This window comes from Natator depressus, chromosome 3, assembly GCF_965152275.1.
Source record: "Natator depressus isolate rNatDep1 chromosome 3, rNatDep2.hap1, whole genome shotgun sequence".
Taxonomy (NCBI): domain Eukaryota; kingdom Metazoa; phylum Chordata; order Testudines; family Cheloniidae; genus Natator; species Natator depressus.
This window is the reverse complement of record NC_134236.1, coordinates 2136718-2163279: the sequence shown is the minus strand read 5'-3', so window position 1 is coordinate 2163279 and position 26562 is coordinate 2136718. Positions and strand designations below refer to the sequence as shown.

The window sequence follows — 26562 nt, the reverse complement described above, 5'->3', positions numbered from 1 at the left end:
TGACCGTCTTTAATTACAAGAGCACAATCTAGTTATTTAATGACAAAATATAACACGCAAATATTCATAGGTCAATGTCTGTCACATGATTAGGTCCTCCCATTTCCAAGTATGCTCTAGGAAGATGAGTACCTCCTGTATTAGGGCTTGATCTAGCTATCTGTTTACATATATCCAGTATTCAGGCTTTACAACATGACCCTTCTCAGACCCCCACCGAGGACAGATGCTATAACACAAAGGCTGAAAGGGCTTCTTTGCGTCTGCTCCATAATAAAATGGTTAACAGAAAGGCATTGCTAACTTTGGGAAACAAGGTGGAAAACTTTCCAACATTAGATAGTTAACAAGTTAAAGGGTGATCTCAACTGAGAAGCCTGACAACAAAACTAAGATGATTTTGAAAGATAACAATGGCTTTCAATCTTGTGTAATTGGAGTCAGCTGGGGAACCTTATGGGAATTTAAATTGTAAGAGTCCTGGGAACCTCTGCAAATAAGAGAGCAAACCCAGCGGGAATTTATGAGGAAATCCTAGATATTGATGGAGAGAGCAATGTTCTATATTGGATGCTGTTCCTGCACCCCCACGAGAGGCCCTGCTGAAGGGGGGCAGCACACACCCTATAACTGTGGAAAGGATAGATGAAAGCAAAAATGTTAGACTTTGAAAGAAGCTAGAGAAAAAGGCATTCTATGTGGTAACCAAGATCTGATTGTTTCCTGATCCCAGTGCTATCTCTTACAGCCAGGGGGAAAGAAAGGAATGAAAACAAACAACACTTTATGGATGAAAGGGTTGACATAGCTGTCTTATATCCAGCAACACTGTGGGTGGGTACAAACCCATTTCTTTGGGGATCTCAAATCTGCAGCTGAGCTACTGAATAAAATCAGAGCAGAAGGTGTCTAGAGAAAGTCCAATGTGGACAACAAGGAAGGAGGACTTACGCTCTACGATGGTTGCCATTAAAAAGTAAGAATTTCCCAACAGCTCACTCAGCTATTTCCTATTGTAAGGATAAAGAAAAGCTGTGATGACTCTCAGATGCCACTATGTGGTAACTGCTGACAAATGCTGATTTTCTAAAAGCCATCATTGTGAGTGACTAGCAGAAGACTCACTGTGGTATGGCCATGCTGAGCTTTGTTCTCTTTTGCCTTTTCTATTCTATAGTTCACTGAAAATTGTTTTCCAGTTACTCTTCTCCCTTCAGAAGACATGGTGTTTAATTCTGCAAAGAGTGTGCATGATCCCAAGAAAATGTGCAGGTCATTTTTTGTCTGTTGCAAACTGTTAAAAGTGTTCCATAGTTGCTGTCCTCTTCCACCCAAGAATGGAGGTCAGTTCCCTCTTCATCAGCTTGCCAGGTTTGGCGCGTGTACTGTACTTCAGTGTTCATTTTCTGTCTGCAGATTGCGTCTGGTGATCCCTGGTTTGAATAAGTGATATTAATGTTTCAGAGTAGTAAACCGAGCAGTGAATTGTAACAGCAGCTGGGCAATATAATAAGGTGCTCAGGAAAGGAGTGGAGATACTCAAGGCTTAGGCTAGATGCCCATCTGTCAGTGGTTTGGGAAGAGTGAAATCAGCCTAACCCAGTGCTGAGGAATTAACTGCACATTCCACTGAGGGTCCCTTCCAATCCTCATGGGTCTGTGTGTCACAGAAACTAGCTGTTTGCACTGGTAGACCTGCCCTGGGGAAGTCAGACTGGGACTCTGTCAAAGTGATGGCTCAACTTTGAAGATCACAGAACACACTCCTTTATTTATGGCAAGTCAGCAGTTTTTGTTACACAGAAGTTAATCATTATGGTGAAGTTTGTGTGAGCATTACCACGAAACCTCACCCGCCTTTTCAGAGGGGTTAGACTATAACTCTTCCTTAATCATTTGCTCTGGCCTGTAATTCCGTTTGCAGACTCTCTCTGTAAGAGACCAAGGTGGGGGGTGAGAACCACATTTTTAAAACCGTATTAGCTGGTTTTAATTTATACTAGAATTTAAAAAGAAGTTTGCCAGTAAGGCTGCTGCTGAGTCCTTCATGAACACTATTCTGCTGCCTGCCTCCCTCCCTCGGCGCATCTCTGCTCCACACCACAAGTGAGGGTTGCAGTGGCAGCCCTTCCTTTCAGATTTCCTGTGTCACAACCCAAGTGTTATTTAAATGTATTTTTGTGTATCTAATTTAATTACGTGATTCTGCACAATTAAATACAAACCTTTCAGTGTGACAGACAATATACTGTCTAATAATCCCATCGATGCTGTCTGCTCTTTTCACTCCAACAGTTGATTAGACAGCTGTGCTGTTCTAAAGAAGCCAGTGCCAACAAAGGCCCAAAATAGAACATTGTTGGGTTTTTTTTTGGGGGGGGGTGTATTTTTTTATAACCTACAGACATTTTACTGTATATTCCTGTCAGGATGCCAGAAATACATTCTAAAGTACTCTCTTCTGTCTGTCTAAAGTACCTTTCTCATGCTGTTTGCTGAGCAATATGTGAGCAGTGATTCTGAAAATTGGTAATGAAGAGGACAGAGTTTGTTTTATTTAAACATGCTGCAGCAAAATGAAGGTAATTGTCCACACAAGCCATCTGCTACCTGGCTGCCTTCCATGTGCTTGGGAGACAGAAAATGTATGGATAAAGTGCCTCTTTCATTCCGTTGCCATGATAACAGCCCTGCTTTAGATTTAGAGGGAGGGTTTATTAATGCTTCAGAAAGGTTATTAGTCTGCTGAAGTAATAAGCTTTTTATGCTTTCCTTTATGTGATTGTTCTTGTACATTTTACTGTAATGCGTAAAAAGGAGACAGGAAGTTTAAGGCCTATTTAAAGAGAGAGCCATGGCTAATGTGCCACAGAGGACAATAAAACCCAGGTTTCATACAGGAGTAAGTATATTAGGACTGATTTGGGAGGGTCTCTAAATATTCCCATCTTACTGAGCTTAGTTTCAGATTTAAACATTACTTCAGAGTAAGTATCCGAACTAGAGTTTGGATGATTTTTCACACGTACTCCAGTACAAGTGAATTCTTTGCAAGTTAAAGCGCAGAAAGGAATGGTTTCACTTGTTGGGACAATAAAAGGAAAATTTTTCTTGTACATTTCTGGTTAACATAAATAACCTTTTTTATTGTAAAACGAAGAAGAAAAACCACAGTTGACAACACGTGCCTGAATTCATAAATGTGAACTAGCAAATAAGGGACGCTTTGGTCAGAATCACACCATTGGGCCAGAAGGCTGTTCCTTCACGTCCCCTACCAGCACCGTGGTCCAGGCACACAGCACCATGCAGAGGTGTGGGCTGCACTGTTAAGTGCCATTCCTCAGATAAGACTTTACACAGAGGTCATGTTTGCCAGTGTTTGAAAACTGCAGAGCTGAAACTTCAAGTTTCCATGGCCCTTTTAAATACTTGGGGAATAAGTTCAGTGCCCTCATCAAGATGCCCTCTCAGTGTGTTGGGTTTTCATGGGTGTGAGCTACTGCTGAATACATAAGGGCTGCTGCATTTGCCTGCCCAATTACTTTGTTCCCAGTATCTCTCTAGTTTCTTTGTGGGACACTGAGGATAAGATATTGTATCAGACTGACTTTGTATTAGTCTGACTTCCGAGCTGTACTGAAATTTCAAGTAGTTTAAAGAAATTTGTATTGAAGCAAATGAGTTTGCACATAACTTTTAGTTTTCTCTTTTACCCCAATGCATTTCAGGTCAAGCAAACCAGTCGTCATTGAGCCACTTCCTTTACCTGCCCTTCACATTGCTAAATAGCTGAGCTTTCTTGGCAATGGAGACGTATCTTAAATTACAGTACAACGCAATTTATTTCTGTAACTTTCATACAGAATGATTGTACTTAATCTTAGTATTATTTAATATTTATATTGTGATAATACTCTGGCCCAATCAGAGGCAGAGACCCATTGTGCTGGGCATAGTGTGGACATGTATGTGTGTGTGCGCGCCCACACACAGCTTGTTCCTGACCCTAAGAACTTATAGCCTAGAAGACAAAAATCAGACCAAGGATAGAGGAATGGGATACAACATACAAGCAAGTGATCAGAGGCCGGGCAGGAACATGGCATTGTAACCATTGGGGGAGAGTAATGCTAGAACATGGCATGTTAGTTCCTTGTCCTTTTTCACATACATATTTTAAAGTTACAAAAACTTGTTGTTAGTGAGGGTGGAGTCTGCAGGGGCCAAGGGGTGAAGCTCGTTGTTTGAATGAAAGAGGAGAGTGGATAAATGCTGGGGGAGGGGTACTATTATTTTTGCTACTATCGTTTCTACAGCTAAATTTTACTCTTTACTTCTGTTGTTTTGCTGATGATGTTCCTCAAGTGGAGGGGAGGGAGGGAGGCTGACTTACAAAACAGGCAAATAGCAGCGAAGTGTTTCTTCTAGTATGTTGATAGTTTCAGACAGACAATGTTTTGGAGTGGAGAGGAAGATTTTACAGCGCTGAAAAATGTGGGAGGCAAAAGATCATCAATGGGCAAGTCAGATTGTATAGAAACTAATACTAAGGGTGAATGGGAGATTTGGTTTTGTACCTTCTTTGGGTGAGAAGACCCAGCAATAAGCTGAGTTGAGCTAAAAACTTGCAAGTAGATACTTGTAGGGCCAAATCCTACCCGCACTGAAAAGCCCCTGTCAGTCTTCTTTTACATAAGCCAAACAGATTTCATTCTTTAAGTCTCCAACTGCAAGACATTTTTCCCAGCCCTCTAATCATTCTTGTGGCTCTTTTCTGCACCTTCTCCAGTTTTTCAACATCCTTTTAAAAATGTGGACACCAGAACAGTATGCAGTATTTCAGTACTTGTCTCCAGATGCCACATACCGAGGGAAACGCACCTCCGCACTTCCACTCGCTACTCCCATGGTTATATACAGCCAAGCATCGTATTAGCCCTTTTTGCTACAGCACAGCACTGGCAGCTCATGTTGAGCTGCTTGTCCACTATAACCCTAAACCTTTTTCAGAGTCGCTGCTTTCCAGGATACAGTCCCACATGCCGTAGATGTGGCCTCCAGTCCCTCTTCCTAGATATATAATTTTGCATTTGGCTGTATTAAAACACATTTTGTTTGAATGGACCCAGTTCTTAGCTAACTGTTCTGTCCTCACCATTATTTACCACTCTGCCAATCTTTGTGGCAAATTGTATCAGCGGTGATTTTATAGGTGCCTCCAAATCACTGATGAAATCGTTGAATAGTATTGGGACAAGTGTTGATTCCTGTGGAACTCCAGTAAAAGCTCCCCCATTCAGTGACGATTCCCCCTTAATGACTCCTTTTGAGATCTGTCAGTAAGCCATTTCTTAACCCGTTTAACGTACGCTTTATTGATACTGTGTAGTGCAGGTTTTTTAGTGAGAAAGTCATGTGGTACTGAGTCAAACGACTTACAAAAGTCCAGTTATATAAATCTGTGAGTCTCTAAGGTGCCACAAGTCCTCCTGCTCTTTTTACTTCTACTCAGTTATCGCTATCAAACTACAAAGATATTCTTCGCTATTTCATCAAAGAATAAAGTCAGGTTTGTTTGTCAAGACCTGTTTTTCATAAACCCATGTTGACCACCATTAATTATATTCCTGTCCTTTCATTCTTTATCAGGTGAATCCTGTACCAGCCATTCCATTTTTTCCCCTGTAATTGATGTCAGGCTGAATATTGGTGCACCATAGCACTCTTCCAGTCTGCTGGTATGGGATAAGGCGTATGAGCCCCACACTAGGGAATCAAAGGTTAACGAGTATTTCTAGGCCCAGAGGGCCCCACCCAGTCGCATCTGCTGGGCCTGCTCACAATGGATGCAAAGCTCAAAAGGGAGCCTCCTGGTTCAGTCAAGGTGAATGGTCTACAGGAGCAGTCCTAGTCCGTTAGCTCCTTCAGAGAGGCTGCAGGATCTCCACACTCCCTGGACCAGCCCCCGCTGCTGAGCTGCTGGAGGCCCCTGTGGAGACCAGGAACGGTGGGCCAATCCTATAATAAACTAAATACAGATTTGTTAATAGAAAAAGGAAATGAGTTATTTACAAGGTTAAAGCAGGTAAACATGCATACACAAATGGATCTTAAATTTCAAAGAGTAATAAATACTTTTATACTAAGCAGGTTCCATATGACCTTTAGGGCTAACCTGGACCAAGTAGCTGGTGATCCCTTGCTTATGCCTAGAAAACCTTGCCCCCCCAGCGTCCAAGCAGTTCCTCATTCTTCGGGGTTTTTATTCCCTTCCCTCCATGTGCTCTGAGCAGCAAACACAGCTGATGGGAAGGATCCACTTGCAAGACACATCTGCTTGGGGGGAAAAGTGAACAGAAGAGTCTTTTGTCCTTTTTAATGTTCCACTCTCATCCATCTGGTGTTGATGGACCTTCCTTTTGGGGCAGGACATAACAGCCTCTGCTGGAGACCAGCATTTCTCACTAATTAATGTCTCTCTCCTGTCTGGTGATTTATACAGTCACAAAGGCTTACAATGCCAGCGCTCAAATATCACCTTACAATATGGGATACAGATGCTGTAAGTGAGATTGATGCCTGCAGCAACTCACAAGCATTTATTAAAGTCTAAATACTAACCACATTCTTGTCATTCTAATACCTGTTTTAACAATGCTAACACACAGGTGAGCCACACTGGTCCCAGCTAGGGATTTATCAGTGTTCAGTAGAGACGCGGGGACCTGGGCATGAGCTGGTTCTTCGTCTAATGTTAGGCATGATGTCCCATCACTACTTGTCATGCAGTGTCAGACATAATGCTATTGAAATAGGAGAGAAATTGTCAAAATCAGCTTTTTAAACTTATTGTTACTCTGTAATGTGAGCGTGTGTCTCAAAGCAGGGGGAAAGGTTTGAGACAGGGAAAGATATGCGCCTCCCATCTGAAGCAAGAGAACAAGCCAAGTACACGTTACATCATGGAGCACTTAGTGCTGTGTGCCTCACTGACACACCGGGAGCAGACCAGGGAAGGAAAAGGGGGCTTTGTGTTATGCTTTAAAAAAAGCCGCTGCGGCACGAAGAGAAGCTCCAATTACTGGTAGTGAATATATAAACCAGCTTCAGCTCCATGGCACTTGACATGAACAAGCCAGACGTAAGAGCCATTTCAGGAGAGTTAAACAGAGATGGAGGAAAGTTTAGTAAATCTAAGTAAGGAATTGAATGTGTATAGTGTGAGTGGGGAAATAAAAACACCACTCCCTTTTCTCGTCCATTCAACTTTCGTAATTCTCTCTGCTGAAGATTTGTGCTTACTCTAAGAAGCCATTTAGCATCGTTTGACGTTTTTTCCCTATAAAAAGATGCTGAACAAAAATTAAGATGATAAGATACATGTTTCATACACTGGCCTCTTTTCCATGCCTGCAATTGTTTTCAGGAGCAATTTAGTTAATTTAAAAACCTATGTACTTGATTTGCAGGTGCAATCAGGTGTTTACAGGTCTAAATGACTTAGGTTGCATTTGAAATTATTGTCCACAAATTTGCAGAGACAAATCAAAGCCAACCAAACTAATGTTAGAAAATGCCAGATTAATCCAGCCTTAATTCTGCCCCTTGTGCATATGCATCATCCTAGTAATTAAATGAAAAGATCACATACAATATTTTCCACAGGACTCCTGTCTCATTCAGTGTGCAGCAATATCTGTGTGTGTGTAAAAAGGCAGGTATGGGTGTGTTTGTGTGTGCATACAAAGTATGAAGTGTAATAGAAGAAAAGATCTTTACATTTAAATTGAATTCTTTTCTGATTTCCTCTGAAATCAGAGAGAAAGCTAGTCCCATTGGCATGTTGCCAGGAGCGAGAGTCACACCTCAGCCCTGATCTTATGCAGGTGGGTAAGCGTTTCCATGACTGAGACCCTAATTTACACAAAATGTACTAAGTTGCAGCTGTCCTATTTTTGCCATATTAAGTGACTCAAAAAGCATTCAACGTTGCCTCCGGATCCAGGTGGAGCGTGCCATCTGCAATAAAGATGAGGTGGCCATGAGCCACATTCGTAGAACTTGGCAGGTTTGTATTTTGCCTGCAGGCTGCAGTTTGGCCACTCTTGGTTTAGGCCATGTCTACGCTACAAAATGATGTCAACCTAACTTATATCGGCATACAGCCACTGCAGTTATTAAATTGCTTGTGTGTGTGCACACTTGGCTACTTGTGTCAGCGGTACATGTCCTCACCAGGAGCACTTGTGTCGATTGTATTGTCAGGGTAGGGCATTGTGGGATGGCTCTTGGAGGCCATTGACAGTCAGCATAAGCAACACAGTGTCTACACTAACAGTGCATCTATCTAATTACATCAACCTTGACCCTATGCTGCTCGGGGAGGTGGTGTTACTAAATCAGCAGAGAGAGGCACTTATGTGGGCAGGAGCTAAATTTAAGTGAAGACACTTCCACAGCGAGGTCAGTGTAAGGCAGCTTATGTCGACCTAACCGTATAGTGTAGACCAGGCCAAGACAAACCTGCTGTGGGGGATAGGGAGCCGGGGTTCAGAGGAAGGTCTTGTTTCTAGAAATTGGACTCTTCCAGATAAAAAATCTCTAAGAAGCTGCTTATTTTTAATCTCGTCCACAGCTGCCACTATAAATATGTCTTAAGTGATTAATGGTAACCTGTAATGAGGGCCCATAATTATAAGGTGTAACCTGGGTAACTAATTTCAAAGTATAAAATCCTTCCTACATCCTTCTCAGAGAAAGGTAAGTTCCAGCTAGTTGGCTGCGGCATTTGATGTGGGTATTAAGTCTTATTTTGTTTCTGGTTTTTAATTCTTAATATATGCATGACCTTTCTTTCTTTTCTGAACGGTTGCCAAGATTGACACTTTACTTAGATCTGGGAGGGAAGGTGAGGGAGTGAGCAGCTTCTTCCAGAGCCAGTGCCTGGGCCTTTGTAGGTACTGCAGTGTCTTGTTCCCTCCCTCTTCAGTCCTGTCCCACTCCGGGGGCTACGATCCCAATCTCATGTTAAAATCGACTCTCCCGGCAGCGAACACTACAGCTCTCCACAATGCCATGCCAGTCATGAACACGCAGAACTTGTATTATGCAGATCCGGCTGGTCTTTTTATTGAATTATTTATATTTTTGTGGTGCAAAATAAGATGAAATTGTTAAGGTCTCCTGAGCATTTTCTGTACTTGCTAATGATCTAATCTTTGGAATGTGTAATCCCCCCTGCCTCCTGTAGCTGTCCGGCAACGGTTTGCTGGCTCATTTTTTTCAAAATCCACTATTAATGGGGCCTCAGAACGATCGTTTTCCCTATCAGTAGTATTGCACGTTGTATTTAATCAGAATATAAACCTTAGGCGTCTATTCACCATTGACAGAAATCAACAACATTGACACCAAGACACAAATTAGGGGCCAGACTCTGCCATCCATTTTCCTCTTGAGCAGTACATTACTCCTTGAGAAGTTCCGTAGCAATCACTGAGTCTATTCAAGGAGTAAGCTAGTACTCAACATGAACGAGGGTGGCAGAATGGGCTCTCTGGGTGCTAGGGTCCTCCTCTACTTTTCCTGTTTTAATTGCAAGTGCAATGTGATAAGAGTCTGATATATTTTAATTGTGAAGGTGCTGATCTTGTGACAAGATTGTATAAGCTTTTCCTTTGTTACGTAGTGGCTATTGGTCCCAAGATCTGACCACAATATCTTGTGCCAGCAAAGAGTTGGAAATGTTGCAGAGATTATAACAGTGCTGTGGAAGGATGAAGAGGGATTTAGGCCCCTACTAATTGAGCACTTGAAGTGATGTGTCATGCATCTGAAAAGCAGGGGACTACAACTTCCATCGGCCCCCTCCGCACTGTACAGCCCCCTTCCTCCTCACTATCCTCCAACTTCCTCATCACTTCCATCATCCCCCCACACCCCACTGGGAGCCCAACAGAAGCCAAGGCTCCAGGCACAGAGCTCCCTGCCAAGAGCCAGGGTGGCAGCCGGGCTAGGAGCAGGGAGCCCAGGTGACAGGAGGGCTGCTAGTGGGGAGCTGGGAACCCGGACAGCAGCCCAGCTGGGAGCAGGGAGCCTTGGCAGCGGCCGGGCTAGGAGCAGGGAGCCAGGAGGCAGCAGAGCTCCCTGGGGAAAACAGGGAGCCCAGACAGCAGCCTGGTTCAGAGTTGGGAGCTAGGAGCCCAGGCAGCAGCCCAGGGTGCAGCCAGGCTCTAGCTGGAGGCCTCCACTCGCCTCGGGGTGACAGCCAGAGCTATGAGCCAGGAGCAGGGTTCATAGCAAGGAGTCTACCAGCCTTTCTCGTCAAGCTGTGAAATGGACAAGAATGACAACCAACAGCCAATGTAAGGAACGCAGCGTCTATACGGACACTGCATCGCCCTCGCTACACCGACATAAATCCTATGCCTCTTTTGGAGGTGGAGTTATTATGTCGGTGTAGTAGGGCACTTATATTAGTGGGACAATGCTGAAGTGTAGACACTGACATAATTAGATCTGCGTAAGCTGCCTTACGTCAGCCTAACTCTGGAGTGTAGACCGGGCCTCAGACACAATACACCAGGCATGCTACTGGCACCCAGGGAGGATGGGGTACCGAATAACCTCAAAAATTACAGATTCGCTGTAGGCTGCTTCATTGCAGTAAAGCTGCAGAGCCTGTTGAAGGAACAGCTATTGCTATTATTTACTGTCTGTACTGCAGAAGTGCCCAAATACACCAGTCAGGATCCCTTTTGTGTTAGGCGCTGTACAGACACATGGGAAGCCACAGTACAGTCTCTGCCCCCAGAAAGCTTTCAGTGCTCCGTGTGCTGAGGTATTGCCTGCCAGTGGAGGAAGACAATCGTAGGCAGAGCTGGCAATTAAAATATCAAGGGAAACTGATATTTCACAAGGCTTTGAGGTATAGCCTCAAACTGCTCACTGTCTTGTATCAGCGACTGCGTTCACAGTGAACGGTGGAAGAGAAGGTACCAAGAATCCCTAGGAGAGTCTATGATAGTCTCATTGAAAAAGGAGTAAAGTTATGAAGACAAGCCAGAGAATTCATAGAATTGAAGTGGAAATGGGCATAAAGGCAACCTAGTGCTGGACAGAGATTTGTAGCATACACATGGCCAGAAGCCCTTGTGTAAATGGCTTTGTTTCCCAAACCATGGTCTAATGTCAAACCACTATAAAAACTGACTTTATGTTGCACTTACGGGTGTGACCAAACTGTAGTCATTCCAAGACATCATGGTTTCCATAGTAACTAATGCACTTCAAAGGGGAAAACGCTGAGGGGAACTTAAAAAAAAAAAGACAAAGACCATATTAAATGGCACAAACCAAACAGGTGGTGACATGTGGGGGCTGTAAAGTTTTAATGCTGTAAGTGTGTAATTACTCAGATTCTTTAGGCAGTGTGTGACTACAAATTTATTTAAAGGTCATAAATCAGTGCTAATTACATCAGACTAGAGTGGTCTGTGACACAAGTTGAAATTTGGTGACAATATTTACTGACTGTAGAAAGGTGCAAATCACTGATACACAATGAGGATAGCCAGAGGGTTGTTAAAATTTAGCACTTTACCTCTTCCAAGAATTTTATAAATTGTGGCTAATCTTCAGTGCCCTTGTGAAATAGGTAAATATTATCGTCCTAGGAAATGAAGGCACAGAAGTTAAATGACTTGCCCAGAGTCGTGCAACAATTCAATGGCAAGGCCAGGGTTAGAAGTGGAATCCCTGGCCTCCAGTCCTGTACTTTGTCACTGCCCCTTGACAACTAATGGCAATGAAAATGAAATGGGAAACTGAACTATCTAAACATTTGACGAGGTATCTGGACAGATACATTTGTTAATACACTGCCTTTCACTTCTGACCTCTTCCCTTGCTCTTCTATTGGCATTATGAAATACAAAACACTTGATTAGAATTATATTTTGAAAAACTTTGGACCGGCAAGTGCAGCTAACCTAAACAGTCTAAATTACTGTGTCAGCTTTCTACCCCTTTCACGTGGTTAGTTGTTTATTTGCCATTATTTCATCTAACTTAAGGCCATGTTCTCTAGCCCTTACCTATGTGAATTTCCTTTGAAATCAATGAGAGTTTTCCCTGAGTGAATATTACAGGCTTTGGCTCTTAGATCGCAAACCATTGGGATGGAAATAATGTCATCTTATTTGTTAGACAGGCATGGTGGGTGAGATAATATCTTTAATTGCAGTCATTCTCAACCATTTTTCATTTGCAGACCCCTAAAAAATTTTGAATGGATGTGCGCACCCCTTTGGAAATCTGTTGTCAGCATATATAGTTGCATTCTGTTCAGCATGGGCAGTGGGTAAACACCCTCTTTGGGGAGGCAAGCACCCAGCCCAACCCCTTCCACCTGAGGCCCCGCAGCTGGAGAAGCCGCTGGCCAGCCCAAGCACCAGGCCATCAGCCGGTCTGAGCTATCCTGGGTTGTTGTGCAAGTTTCATTTGAGGATGAGGCCTGAGAGGTCAGGTATAGAGTGATCGCTTTGTGAAAAGGGGAATAGGGGATAGGGTGTTTTTGTCTTTTATCATTTTCCCATGTGAGTTCATTTGAGAGCAGAGTGATTGTTTGGTTTCACCCACATAGTGTTATTGGGGCATTTAGTGCACAGCCTGAGGTACACCACATGTTGTGATAGGCATGTGCAGGACTCATGGATCTTGAAAGGTGTGTTGTAGGGGGTGTTGAGCATTGTAATAGTGGAGATATGTCTGCATAAAAGATATCATCTCACCCATCTTGTCTCTAATATCCTGGGGCCAATACGGCTACAACAACACTGCATAAATCTTATTTGTTAGTCACGTACTGTGCATATCTTTTTAGGGTTCATTAGGAAGGAGACCTGCCATCAAATCAACTTCCAGAAACAGCCAGATGAATGACAGCAGTTCTAGAAATATATGACACATGTTGAGCAGTCCCCTAATGGGACGCCAACAACTGAAAGGCTCTCTGGCATGGTCACTTTCATTTCCCATCTAGACTGTCCTGGAGAGACATTCGATTCAAGAGGCAGGGTGGAAGTTTTGTCCAGGATGCTACTACCACTGTACCTACAATGGGTGCTGCCAGCTCTTTGAAGGTCACTGAGTAGCCTAGAGTGCCTTTTAGCCAGTCTGGCTGTTAGAAACCAGGTGGCAGGAGATTTCCAAACAAATTCACTATTTTTTGTTTACTCTTTATTTTATTACCTGTGCAGAAAGTTTATGTATGTTATTTTATTATTAACATAAATAAACTTTCTACACGGGTATTAACAAATCTTACTCATCTGTATTTAAAGAACCATTTGTGTTTGGTCAGCCTCTTACTATCTGTGTATTTATTTTGTTCAGTTTCTAAAAATGATAACCATACATGATCAAAATCCATTTGATCCCAATATAAGTGTGTCATTTTTTTCAGTGTCCCCAAGTCAATGACCTCCTTTGATCTGTAACCTAATAGAACCACTATGGAGTTTGTGGGTAGCCTAACTTTAGTTCTCCTTCAACTGTGCCAGTATGGATCCCACTGTGGGTATGCCTGCACCTTGTGTGTGCGAGCTGGGAATTGTTTGAATAGCTGTGTCTATCAGGGCCACACATGCACCCAGGGCCTCTTTGTGCTCATTCAAGGGCATAAAGAGCAGGGTGGCCATGGCCCTCCCTTACTACCCATTTACTGACCCAGGACTGTCCAACCAACTATGGCTTATGTGTAAGGTTTGAACTGGGCTGTGAAGAAATACGTTTCATTTGTTTGAATTCTAAATTCTTCATTTTAGATTAACATTTTAAAAAAGAGAAAGAAATAGAGATGACAAGGAGAGACACACACAAACACCCCGGATGCCTCACTGGTCAGTGGGGAAAAGTCACAAACATTAAAAATGGTAGACTCAAGCCCTCAAGGTTTAAACCCTATCCTTTGGGCAGCAGTCTGATGGCCCTGTTAGATGGACATACCAGGTATCACTACTGCCACAGGCAAGTTCACATCCCCCCAGAATGCTCCATCTGCCATTCCTTCTCCTCCCACACTGAGAAATTAAGAGGTATGAGGCTCAAATTGCACCTCCTGGCACAATCCATGTGGCCTCAGACCCAGGGGAAGAAAAATCCTATCTGGAACCTAAGGCACTCTCTTCAGTTAGTGCCCCAGCAAGCAGGTAAATCCCTGGTTCTAGTGGGGACAAAAGACCATAGAAAGTGGCTAAGTTGGCACGAAGTGACTTGACACCAACAGGTTCCTCCTCTGTACTAAAGACATTTGTGCCAACTTCTTTGGCACCAGTCCCAGCACAAGCACTGTGTCAGATGTGGAATGCTGCTGCAAACACAGCTCCAAGCAGACATCACATCTGCCATGGAAGGAGGACTCTATCCAAGGGCAGGCCATTGAGGCCATCCACTTCTAGAGACAGGAGCAGGTTGATGATGATGAAAAAAGCAAAAGAGGCTTTGACATCAAGAGCCCTTCCAGTGCTGATGGCACTCCTTGGGCCAAGGCTCATCTCCGAGAATCCACCTTCACCTTTCCTCCTGGCACTGATGCCGGTACTGACTTGGGCACAGCACAGGCATCATCATTGGTTCTCCTCCCTCTCTTTGGACCACTCTTTCTCTCCTGATTCCAGGAGACTGGAATGACACCCCAGGTGATAACTGAAAGGTGCCCCACACCGAGGCCTCTGACCAGAATGGCAGTGGTTGGGCCACAACAATCTGGCCAATACCAGTACGATCTACTGCCATTGCCCTATGGATTATGTTAGGTCCTATCATATCTTCAGTCCCAGGGTCAAGTCCCATCACATGTCCCCATGAGGAGGAAGAGATCCTGGTCCTCCTCGGCATTAGTACCGAGGACCTCCTCTCCAATACTGGAAGAGCAGCTGGGTAAGCTGGCAGAATGGGCCCAGGAAATGTTCCAACTTCCTTCCACTCAAAGAATCCTCTTATGCCAACGAGACTCACTCTTTAGCACTGACCATGGATGATTTTTAGGTGTTCTGGGATCTCTTGTCCAGAATTGTGGAGAACTTGAATATCAAAACAACTATAATCCCAGAGATCATCCATGAACTATTCAACATTTTTAATTCCTTGTCATACATAAGAATTCCCCTACATATCAATAGGGTCTTGATAGACTTTAAAGACCACAGTGATGTACAGACAAAGAGAAGCAAGATCATCCCTTCTATGTCAAGACACTACTCATCTACAGGAGTGATGTGTTCAACATCGGGGCAGTCTGATTGCCCTCCACTTGCCTGGGGTCCAGAAAAACTTAGCAGGTCCATCTTAGCAGGAAGTACTCTTTCCTTCACAAACAGGCCTTCAAAGATCCTGCATCTTGGCAGAGGGGTAGACTAGATGACCCTTATGGTCCCTTTTAACCCTATGGTTCTGTAGTTCTAAGAGTCAGTCCTTAAACAATTTTTTCAGAAATGGAGGGGTCCCACCAGAGACCTTTTTGCAACATATTTGAAAAAGAAGTGTCTCATATTTCCCTCCTGAGGAGAAAAGAGCCCAGGCTCCCTTTTGGATGCATTTGTGCTCTATTGTATGTATTTCTTCCAATTCCACTAATTCCCAGAGTCGTCAGAAAATAAGACAGAACAAGGCCAGAGTAATTCTGATAGCACCAGTGTGGCACACCAATTTTGGGACTCAAAACTGAGCCAACTATCATTTGGGCCATGCTTCCCACTCTCATTTCTTCTATACATTATCTCACAGAGCCAAGGTCTCATTCTACATCCAGACCCATCGTCTCTGCATCTGACTTCATGGATGCTAGCTGGCTAACTTCATAAGACAGGTGTTGCTTTGCATTGATGCAGGACATTCTGATTCAGAGCAATATAGCTTCAGCGAGGCTCACAGATAGAGCCAAGTAGAAATGTTTTTCAATGAGGGCTGCCATATCCCCTTCAGCCCTTGAAGACTTCCATCCCAGGCATTCTGGATTATTTGTTTCCCTGAAACATTTGAGTCTTTCAGTCAGCTCCATTAGAGTTCACTTAGTAGCAATATCTACCTTACCATGCTCCCATTCAAGGTCACACTGTATTTTTACACCTTGCTCTGACTAAATTTTTGAAGGGGTTGGTTTATGTATTTCCACCAATTAAGGAATTAACACCCTCCCCCCCGACCCCGACCTTAAATGTAGTACTTCTGTCTTTAATAGAACCCTCATTTGAGCCTTTGTTCTTCATATAATAGCATGTGATTTATATCATGTTCTTTATACTGTATACTTTTATTTGGAGAGTGAGAGAGATTCGGACATTAATGGCAGGACCACCTTATCCTACTTTTCACAAGGACAGAGTTACTCTTTGACCTCATGCAAAGTTTCTACCCAAAGTAGTTTCAAATCTATACTTGAATCTTGAAACAATATGTATTTACCAGTGTTTTTTCCTAGGTTTCACTCATCTCCTGCAGATGCAAAACTCCATGCATTTGATGTATTGAGAGCCCTTTCCTCCTATCTCCATGGAACAAAATCTTTATGCAAATCTCCCAGACTGTTTTAGCTGTTAGAGACATGTCTAGAGGGCAGGGTATTTCCACTCAGACTCTTGAAGTGGGTGTCAAACTGTATCAGGATTTCATATGAATTGAATAAATTAGCGCCTTCTCAGAATAGAGATCAGGCAAACTCTTTAACTTGTTTGAGGAGCATCCCTGTATCCGAAATCTGTAAGGCAGCTACTTGGAACTCAATACGTATTTTTAATAAACATTATTCCTTTGTAGCAACTCTAGATTTGCCTCTCAATTTGGCGTGGCAGTCCTACAGTCCCTGTTTAAGTAGAACTTCTGACACCCACTTCCTTAGAGAGACAACTGCTAGCCAATCACCTAGAGTGGAATCTCTGTGGACATATAGTGGAAGAAATAAAATCGATTACTTACCTTACATTAACTGTGGTTCTTTGAGATGTTTTGTCCACAGGGATCCCATGACCTACTCTGCTTCCCCACTAATGTGATGTTCTCTAGCTTTGGGATTCTGTATTGGTGAAGGAACTGAGTGGCATTTGGGTCTGCTCCACCCTTTATGCACTCTGGTGAGGGGTGCAAGACATGCAGGGATTGGTGTGGCCCCAATGGACATTGTTTAGTAAAAAAGAATCCAATCTCATGGTGTTGGGGTGCATGTACTCTTAGAGTGGGATCTGTGTGGGAAAAACATCTTGAAGAGCCACATTTGCTGAAAGGTAAATAACCATTTTTTAATTTGAAAGTTCTATTTGTAATTTTCCTCAAATACTGTACTTGTAGGGCATTCCCACCATATATGCAGAAAAGCCCCTAGTCCTCCGCCTCCTCTACAGCATTTATGACACCCTTTTAGATATATTTTCTTTAGCTTAAATGGAGTGAGGTACCAATGATAAAGTAGTTTGTAGTAATTTTCCTTAATGGTTACACAATTAGGTGTGGCTTTGTCTTTACTCCAGTTATTTTTCCATTGTTCCAAAGAGATATTTGTTTTTAGATCCTTTTCCCATTTTTCCATAAAGGGAATCTTATGTTTTAGAGCCATCAGTAACATCCATTACACCATACTGAGATCAGGTCCTCTGAGGTGGCCTTTCCCATAATTAGTGTTTCTATCCTCAATTAATGGTCTCCTGAAACTTGAGATACCTAAAAAGGAAATTCCCTATTTTGTCAAATGGGCGGCTATACTAGTAGGGATTTTTCTGCCAAAGAAAATGGAACAGTTCTCCCCTTCCTTCTTTTGGATTTCTACCATGGACCTCGTCTTTAAGGTCAAAGTCACGTGGTCCACCACGTAGTCTGAGTCCTGACAAGAAACTGTGTTTATGGACTGACTTATGAGGAGAGGCTGAGGGAACTGGGATTGTTTAGTCTGCAGAAGAGAAGAATGAGGGGGGATTTGATAGCTGCTTTCAACTACCTGAGAGGTGGTTCCAAAGAGGATGGTTCTAGACTATTCTCAGTGGTAGCAGATGACAGGACAAGGAGTAATGGTTTCAAGTTGCAGTGGGGGAGGTTTAGGTTGGATATTAGGAAAAACTTTTTCACTAGGAGGGTGGTGAAACACTGGAATGCGTTACCTAGGGAGGTGGTAGAATCTCCTTCCTTAGAAGTTTTTAAGGTCAGGCTTGACAAAGCCCTGGCTGGGATGATTTAATTGGGGATTGGTCCTGCTTTGAGCAGGGGGTTGGACTAGATGACCTCCTGAGGTCCCTTCCAACCCTGATATTCTATGATTCTATGACTCTGGGGAAAGAGGTGCCTACATTTTTCCCACTTGTGAAGCGAACGATCTGAAAATATGAAGCGTTCTCTGCTCCATTTAATATTTATATGAATAATGAGAATGACCAAGTCTGATGTATGTGATATAAATCCTCATGCTTCAAGTCGTAAGCCCACACCATGTGATGGTGGCTAGGAAGAACCTTCACCTGTAGGCAGGTTATTCTGTAAATGGCCACTGTGAGGTTTCTTGCACTCACCTTTGAAGCCTCTAGTATTTGTCACTGTCAGAGAAAAATACTGGACTAGATGGTCATGTGGCCCTTTAATCCTTGTCTTGGCTCTTCTCTGAACCCTCTACAGTTTAACATCCTTCTTGAATTGTGGACACCAGAACTGACATTGACTTCTGTGAGCTTTGGATCTTGGACCTCATAATATAGGAGGAATGTGAAGGCTACCATTCATATGTTCAGAATACCCATATCATGAATATTTGTGTAAAGTGCCTGAATTGTATTCTCTCCCTGAAGTGCTTTGTACAGAATTGTTTACAAACATTGATCCAAAACATATAAAATTTAAAAGTTTGGAAACTCCGTGTTGTATTTCCCTTAACAGGCTCAAGCAGCAAGCTCCCCAAACTCCTCACCTACCCATGGAGCCAGTCGCCCAATGCCGATGCCTGTCAGAGCCACTTCCGCTGGCTCTACCCCAACTCACGTACCTCAGGACTCACTTGCGGGAGTCGGGGGAGATGTGCAGGAAGCTTTTGCACAAGGTGAGTGTAGCACAAACCAAAACTCCTGCTATTGCCAAACATTGAAATTATTGATTATTACACAAATATAATACAGCAATTTTGATATGATAATTACTGATCTTATTTCACTTGGAATATTCCAAAGCAGAATGGAGGTATATTTTTAAATCAGGTAAGTAAACTTCATGTCACAGTGCTGTGAATTGAGTGCAAAATGGGAGACCACTTACCAAAATTTGGCCCAAAGGATGCAGAGAGGGACAGAATGGTAGCCATCAGGAAAAAAAAAAACAGCTCTCTCAACCAGAGTGTTCAGCTAACATTCACCTTGTTGATTACTAGGTAAAAAAAAAAAAAAGTTGAAATTTTGGACTGCAAATAGTGAACGCTAAACTGAATGTAGCCCTTAACCAGTATGCAAATCTCTGAACAGGCAAACACTCTGGTATAAACCTAAAAGTGTCAAAACACTGTGTGGAGAGGGGAGGACAAGAGTAAAACCAGCCAAAAGATGAGAAATAAAAAAAAAAAAAAGGTAGTGAACAAAATTAAAAAGTGGACGGTAACATATCCCCTCCCCAGCGAAACTGTTCTCCATGGAAAATTGTCAGTATGGAGCCCCACTTGTGGGGTATGCATGTGCCAGCTGGACCCTAGAAACCAATGACTGCTGGGGCATCGCACATTCAGTGTCAACAGTGTGAAAGAGGGTGCGGCCCCCACCCTACCTTACTTCCTTCTCCTCCTGGTTGGCCGAAGGGCAGAACCTTAGTCACACCCTTCTTGTCTTTTGTTGGTGACTTTTCACTCTTTAGCATCTAACTGCAAAAGACACTTCCCGACATAGTTACTGGTGTCATATTGTTAGTTTTACAGTCTGTACTGTAAGTAGGTTTAATTAGTGCTCCCCAGTTGTAGTTTCCACAGTCAACTTTAGCTCCATGCAGTACCGGTTATGGGTCCTGCCCTTTGGTTCCACTGAGTTCTTTGGTGAGATCAATGTGGCTGATCCTAGCATGAAATGTTGGTACAAATGGTATACGCTTTGCCAGGGCAGTATGTAAATTTCTGAATAATATGGTCTGTGGTGCTTGGGAAAAACTCATTCAAAGAGGTAGTGGTTAAAATGTGCACCTTTACTCCCCAGTACCTGCAGCTGTTGTGAGCCTACACTTAGGCTCCTCCAGTTAGAAAAGTCTTTATGGGCATCTGCTTCAGAGATGCTTAACCTTTTGGTGCCAGGGGCATCTTCAGTCCATAAGACACCTGCAGAGAATAGCTCCAGAAAGGTCTAAGAGGTTGGAGATCCAGAGGCAAAGAAAACTACTTGAGCTGGGTACCAACTATTACCTCTTTCTCAGTGTTGAAAAAGAATAGAGGCATCATTCTCTTCTGTTTCAGTCAGAATCTTGCAAGAAGGAAAGCAAACAGAAGTCTGAGGTTGTGATGTCAAGATACTTGGCACCCCATTATTCTTCCCTGCAGGGAACCATCGACACAGTATGAGGAAATGAGTGATTCTTCTGCACCATCTGCTCATCTTGAAATGCTCTCTCAGCAACAGTGGAATGACCAGAACCCAATTCTGCTGAGAAACTGATTGACTCGGAGGTTGCATACATACTTTCTCTCTCATTTTTTCCTCTTCTGTTTGTCCCATTCCAGAATCTTCCTCGTATTTTCTCCCTACAAAAGCCAGGGATGTAGAGGTTGCCTGGGCAACAAAATTTTGGGCACAATAGCTTCAGCAGTTGGCCTTCACTGCTCTCTTTGGCCTTCTCTACACTGCTAAAAAAGGCAGGTTCTGTACTTCAGAGTAACTAATGCACATAAATGTGCATGAACTATTCTGGAGTAAAAACACAGTGAAGAGCAGGCACTTTAGCTCTACCACAAGGTAAACTCACTGAGGTCAGCGTCTGGAGGGAGTATAGGGCTGTTTAGAACAGCCCCACTAAAGGTGCATATACCTGACTTTTCTGTTTCTCCATGACTCAAAGCTTCTGCGTAGGACCTTATGATGGCTCTACCTTTTTAAGATGGAACAGGGCCTGGTTTGCATATGTTAACACCTCAGTGCTGAAGACGGAGCTCCTGGTCAGTCATCTCCTGCTTGTACACGAGGATCAGTGTCTGGCAATCCCTCTGTTTTGGGAGAACATCCACCCATGCTTCACACCTGTCTTATTGAAAATGAGGTAAACAAGTTTACAAGAGTTAACATCTCTGTCATTTTCTCCTAAGAACTTCCATTGTTTCCAGGAATTGACCACAAACATGGTAGCAACTCTTGATCCAGAGCTGTCAGTATTGCCTGACAAGCCCCTGGCTCTTTAACATCTCAGACTCTACAGCACAGAAACATTGTAGCAATTCTCCTGAATGATGGTATTCTGGAGTCAGCAAAGGACCTCCAGCTCACTCCTGAACCCATCCCACTTATTCCTAAAGGAGATGATAAGTCATACCAATTACTACCACAAGGACACAAGTAGTTTTATGCACATATAGTGCCAAGTTGCTTGGTGGTCAGTGTAGCTACTAAGTGTCCGTGTCAAATGCATCAATTGTATGAATCAGTCTTCACCTCAAGACAGAGTCTGTGAACATAGACCTCACTATGAAGATGGTGTTATGTTTGTTAGCTTTTCAAATGAAGATTGCTGAGACTATATTCTTCCTCCCCGAGACTGGCTTCTGCCTGAGGGGGCTAAGAAAAAGACAAAGGAAATTACAGCAGAGGGGCAAAAAGTGGCTAAAAAGTCTCTTGTTCAATACATAATACGTTTGGTACCAGACTAACACTTTGAGAAGAATATACTGATTAAAGGGTTCATTCCCCATGATATCCAGCAAAATCTGAGGCTCTGTTACTTGAAGACCAGAACCTCTTTAGTCAATACACAGATGAGACCTTGGAATATGTCAGCCCTACAAACCTTGGGCCCCTGCAATTCACTTGTAAGAAGAATGTGTCGTTCAGATTCCAGCAGTAGGGATTAACTCCTTGTCCCTCTGAACACTTCCAGAAACAATAGCAGAAGCAGGCATTCCCAGGGAGGTATCGTGCCAAATACCAGAGGCATAGCACTCCATCTGCTGCCGTGGGTGGTCCAGTTGCTTCTTCTTAGCCTCTGCGGCAAGTTTGAGTACAGCTGAGCGTTCCTAACTGTTTTCTTTGGCAACTGGTTTCCTTTCCCCTTTGCAGATTGACTTGTTTCCAGGCAGCATGAAGTAGAACAATAGTACAGTGGGTCCCACAAGTTATTCAAATACAACAGTTGGAGTCGCTAGCGATGATGCCGCGAAAGAATCAAGTAACTCACAGGCTCTTTCTGAAGTCCAAGAATGCTTGCCAAAAGAGTTGCATTTAACCCAAAATTTTCACCAAACATTTAAATTATTTTTGCTAGCTTGTGCTACTACTAGGTCCTTGCAGATGTATGTGCATAGGAAGGAAGGTTTTCCTTCATCTCTTCACTGAGGTTCCACAGTGTTTTCTCCCTTGCAGCTCCAGGGAGCAGTCAGCATGGCAGACAAATGAGAAAAAAAGCAAAAGCAAGGTCTGTTCTACCTGTAACATCCTCTCTATTAGAGCTAATGGAGGAAGATCTCTGCTTGTTTTGCAGGACCAGAGAAGGGAACCTTTTTGAGAAATGGTTGTTAGCATTTCCTGCCAGCATGATCCTCAGACAAGGCAAGACTCCTCCTTAGATGATCTCTTGGTCTTAGAGTCAAGGCACAGGAGAGGGCTTGTTAATAATATCAAAATACTAGAAGTATACAGGTTCCTGATAAGCAGGGGAAAGATCAGCTGTATCATCAATACAGTTCATTGTGCACCTGGGAACATGGATAGACTCTGTCAGTCCCAGAATCTTTATTTCCTCAGCATAGGTGCTGACTCCGTGGGTGCTCTGAGGCTGGAGCACCCATGAGGAAAAAAAAAAGTGGGTGCTCAGCAACTACCAGCCACAGCTATTTTTGTGCTGCCAGTCAGCAAGGGTGGGGCCTCAGGGAGGAAGGCAGAGTGAGGGCAGGGCCTTGGGGAGGGAGCAGAGCAGGGGTGGGAAGAGGCGGAGTGAGTGTGGGCCTTGGAGAACGGGGTGGAGAGGGCCGGGGCCTTGGGGTGGAGCACTCCCAGGGAAACATAAAAGTCTGTGTCTATGCTCCTGAGAGAGGCAACAGAAGACAATAAGAGCCATCCAAAAAGTGCAAATCGCAGGTGTCTGTGATACAAACCCTGCTGCCCCTCTTGGTATTGCTAACCTCTTGCACAGGGATTATCAGAAGGATCAGGTTTCACATGAGATTTTTTTACACCACATAATTTGCTCATTGCCACTATCTGTGCTTACACAACCTATGGCAAAGGTTCAGATTTCCCTAGCGGTGAACAGGGTCCTGCAGTGGTGGATGACAGGACACAGATTTTCAAGAAGTTTGCAAATCTTGAAACCAAGCATGTCAATCATCACAATGGATGCCAATTGAAGTGCTAGGTAGCCTGCTATCCACTGGAGCATTGTCCATCAGGAAAGAGAGTTACTCCATCAGTCACTGGAAAGAAGAACTATACACAAGGGACTGGAAACATTTCATTGATGGGGTGTGTGTGTGTGTGTGTATATATATATAGAGAGAGAGAGAGTGACAAAGCTCTGTCCTTGTCTCTGTGGGTCCCACATTTCCTGGCGGATTTCGTTAGCCTCAGAGACTCCCTGTGACCCTCCACGTAGCCCTTCTCTCTCTAAAGGCAAGGGTCACAGTCAACTGAGCCATTTTCATCATAAACCAACGAGGGAGGTGAGGAAAAGCTATCCTCCCTTGCACAGTCTCCCAGTCTCAGAGATTAATCAGGGGGGCAAAAGGGGGAAGCCCGCACCCGCCCTCTACTCCAGGCTCCAGCCAAGGAACCCTAATAGTATCAGCTGTGGTAGCTGACTTTTTAGAAACAGGACGTGTACAATTCCCTGGGCTACTTCCCCACAGCAGCCCCCACTTCCTCAAGATCCACTTCACCCTTACCTCAGGGCCTCCTTCCTTGTGCCTGATCTGGTGTGTACTGCTCAGTCTCTCCAACGGCACAACTTCCTCCTACAGCTCCTGACATGCGTGCCCACCTGACTAACTGGGAGGCTTTTAACTAGTTTCAGTCAGCCCCTGATTGGCTTCAGGTGTCCCAATCAACCTAGCGTCCTCGCTACCTTCTGGAAAGATTTTAATTGGCCCCAGGTGTCTTAATTGACCTGGAGCAGCTGCCATTTGCTTATTCTGATAACAGGGATTTGTTTAGCCTGTGGCTAATATATCTGTCTCCCATTACTTTACTATAGCCATCTGGTCTTGCCCCATCATAATATATATACACACACAAATGGAAGCACTGCTGCACTTCAAAGAGAAGCAAACTACTCTTCTCTTGGGCAAAGAAACACTTGACCATGCTGATGTGGTCCACCTGTGCTGTCCACGTCATTGGAAAATATAGTGTAACACAGGGGCGGGCAAACTTTTTGGCCTGAGGGTCGCATCGGGTTTCAGAAATTGTATGGAGGGCCAGTTAGGGGAGGCTGTGCCTCCCCAAACAGCCAGACGTGGCCCAGCCCCTGCCCCCTATCTGACCCACCTTGACGGCCCCCCGGCGACTCCTGCCCCATCCAACCCCCTGTTCCCTGACAGCCCCCCCCAGGACCCTTGCCCCATCCACACCCCCTGCTCTCTCTCCCCTGACCACCCCTGGACCCTCCACCCCTAACTGCCCCCTGCCACCCCATCCAACCCCCCCTCCTTCCTGACTGCCCCCCCAGGACCCCTGCCCCATCCAACCACCTCTTCTCCCTGACCACCCCTATACCCCCCACCCCTAACTGCCCCCCACTGCCCCATCCAACCCACCCGGGATCCCTGCCCCATCCAACCACCCCTTCTCCCTGTCCCATGACCACCCTCGGAACCCCCACACCTGACTGCCCCCTGCTGCCCCATCCAACCCCTCCTCTCATTCCTGACTGCCCCCCAGGACCCCTGCCCCATCCAACCACCTCTTCTCCCTGACCACCGCTAGACCCCACGCCCCAACTGCCCCCCACTGCCCCATCCAACCCCCCTGGGACCTCTGCCCCATCCAACCACCCCTTCTCCCTGACCACCTCCAGAACCCCTGGCCCCATTGAACCCCCCTGTTTCCCATCCTCTGACCTCCCCTACCCCTATCCATGCCCCTGGCCCCTGACCACCCCCCAAACTCCCCTGCCTTCTATCCAACCCCCCTCCCCCATCCCTGCCCCCTTACCACGCTGCCTGGAGCAGTGGTGTCTGGCAGCATGGCTGCACCAGGACAGGCAGCCGCGCCACCCAGCTGGAGCCAGCCATGTACTGCGCAGCACAGAGCACCAGGTCAGGCCGGGCTCTGCAGCTGCACTGCCCCAGGAGCTCGCAGCCCCGTCACCCAGAGCATTGCGCTGGCGGTGCAGTGAGCTGAGGCTGCGGGGGAGGGGGAACAGCAGGGGAGGGGCCGGGGGCGAGCCTCCTGGGCCAGGAGCTCAGGGGCCGGGCAGAACGGTCCCACGGGCAGTAGTTTGCCCACCTCTGGTGTAACAGCATATTGGCTAAGCAGACAATCGATCCACCTAGCAAAATAGAGTTTCCACAGGGAGCCACTCCAGGATGTAAGAACATAAAAACGGCCATACTGGGTCAGACCAAAGGTCCATCTAGCCCAGTATCCTATCTTCCGACAGTGGCCAATGTCAGGTGCCCCAGAGGGAGTGAACAGAACAGGGAATCATCAAGTGACCCATCCCCTGTCGCTCATTCCCAGCTTCTGGCAAACAGAGGCTAGGGACACCATCCCTGCCCATCCTGGCTGATAGCCATTCATGGGCTTATACTCCATGAATTTATCTAGTTCTTTTTTGAACCCTGTTATAGTCTTGGCCTTCACAACATCCTCTGGAAAGAAGTTCCACAGGTTGACTATGCATTGTGTGAAAGACTAGTTCCTTTTGTTTGTTTTAAACCTGCTGCCTATTAATTTCATTTGGTGACCCCTTGTTCTTGTGTTATGAGAAGGAGTAAGTAACACTTCCTTATTTACTTTTTCCACACCAGTCATGATTTTATAGACCTCAATCATATCCCCCCTTAGTTGTCTCTTTTCCAAGCTGAAAAGTCCCAGTCTTATTAATTTCTCCTAATATGGAAGCTGTTCCATAGTCCTAATAATTTTTATTGCCCTTTTCTGAAGCTTTTCCAATTCCAGTATCTCTTTTTTGAGATGGGGCGACCACATCTGCACTCAGTATTCAAGATGTGGACGTACCATGGATTTATCTAGAGGCAACATGATATTTTCTGTCTTATTATCTATCCCTTTCTTAATGATTCCCAACATTCTGTTTGCTTTTTTGACTGCTGCTGCACATTGAGTGGATGTTTTCAGAGAACTATCCACAGTGACTCCAAGATCTCTTTCTTGAGTGGTAACAGCTAATTTAGACCCC

The 26562-nt window shown here is 44.6% G+C and overlaps 1 protein-coding gene across 13 annotated transcripts in view; it reads left to right on the top strand.

Annotated features, from left to right (window-relative positions):
* Positions 1 to 26562, top strand: part of DTNB (dystrobrevin beta) — a 383895-nt gene that overhangs the window by 322276 nt on the left and 35057 nt on the right. For all 13 annotated transcript variants that reach the window (XM_074947300.1, XM_074947299.1, XM_074947308.1 and 10 more), the window contains one exon: positions 18916 to 19075. In XM_074947300.1, the coding sequence (XP_074803401.1) occupies positions 18916 to 19075 (160 nt within the window). The remainder of the gene's footprint in view (positions 1 to 18915; positions 19076 to 26562) is intronic.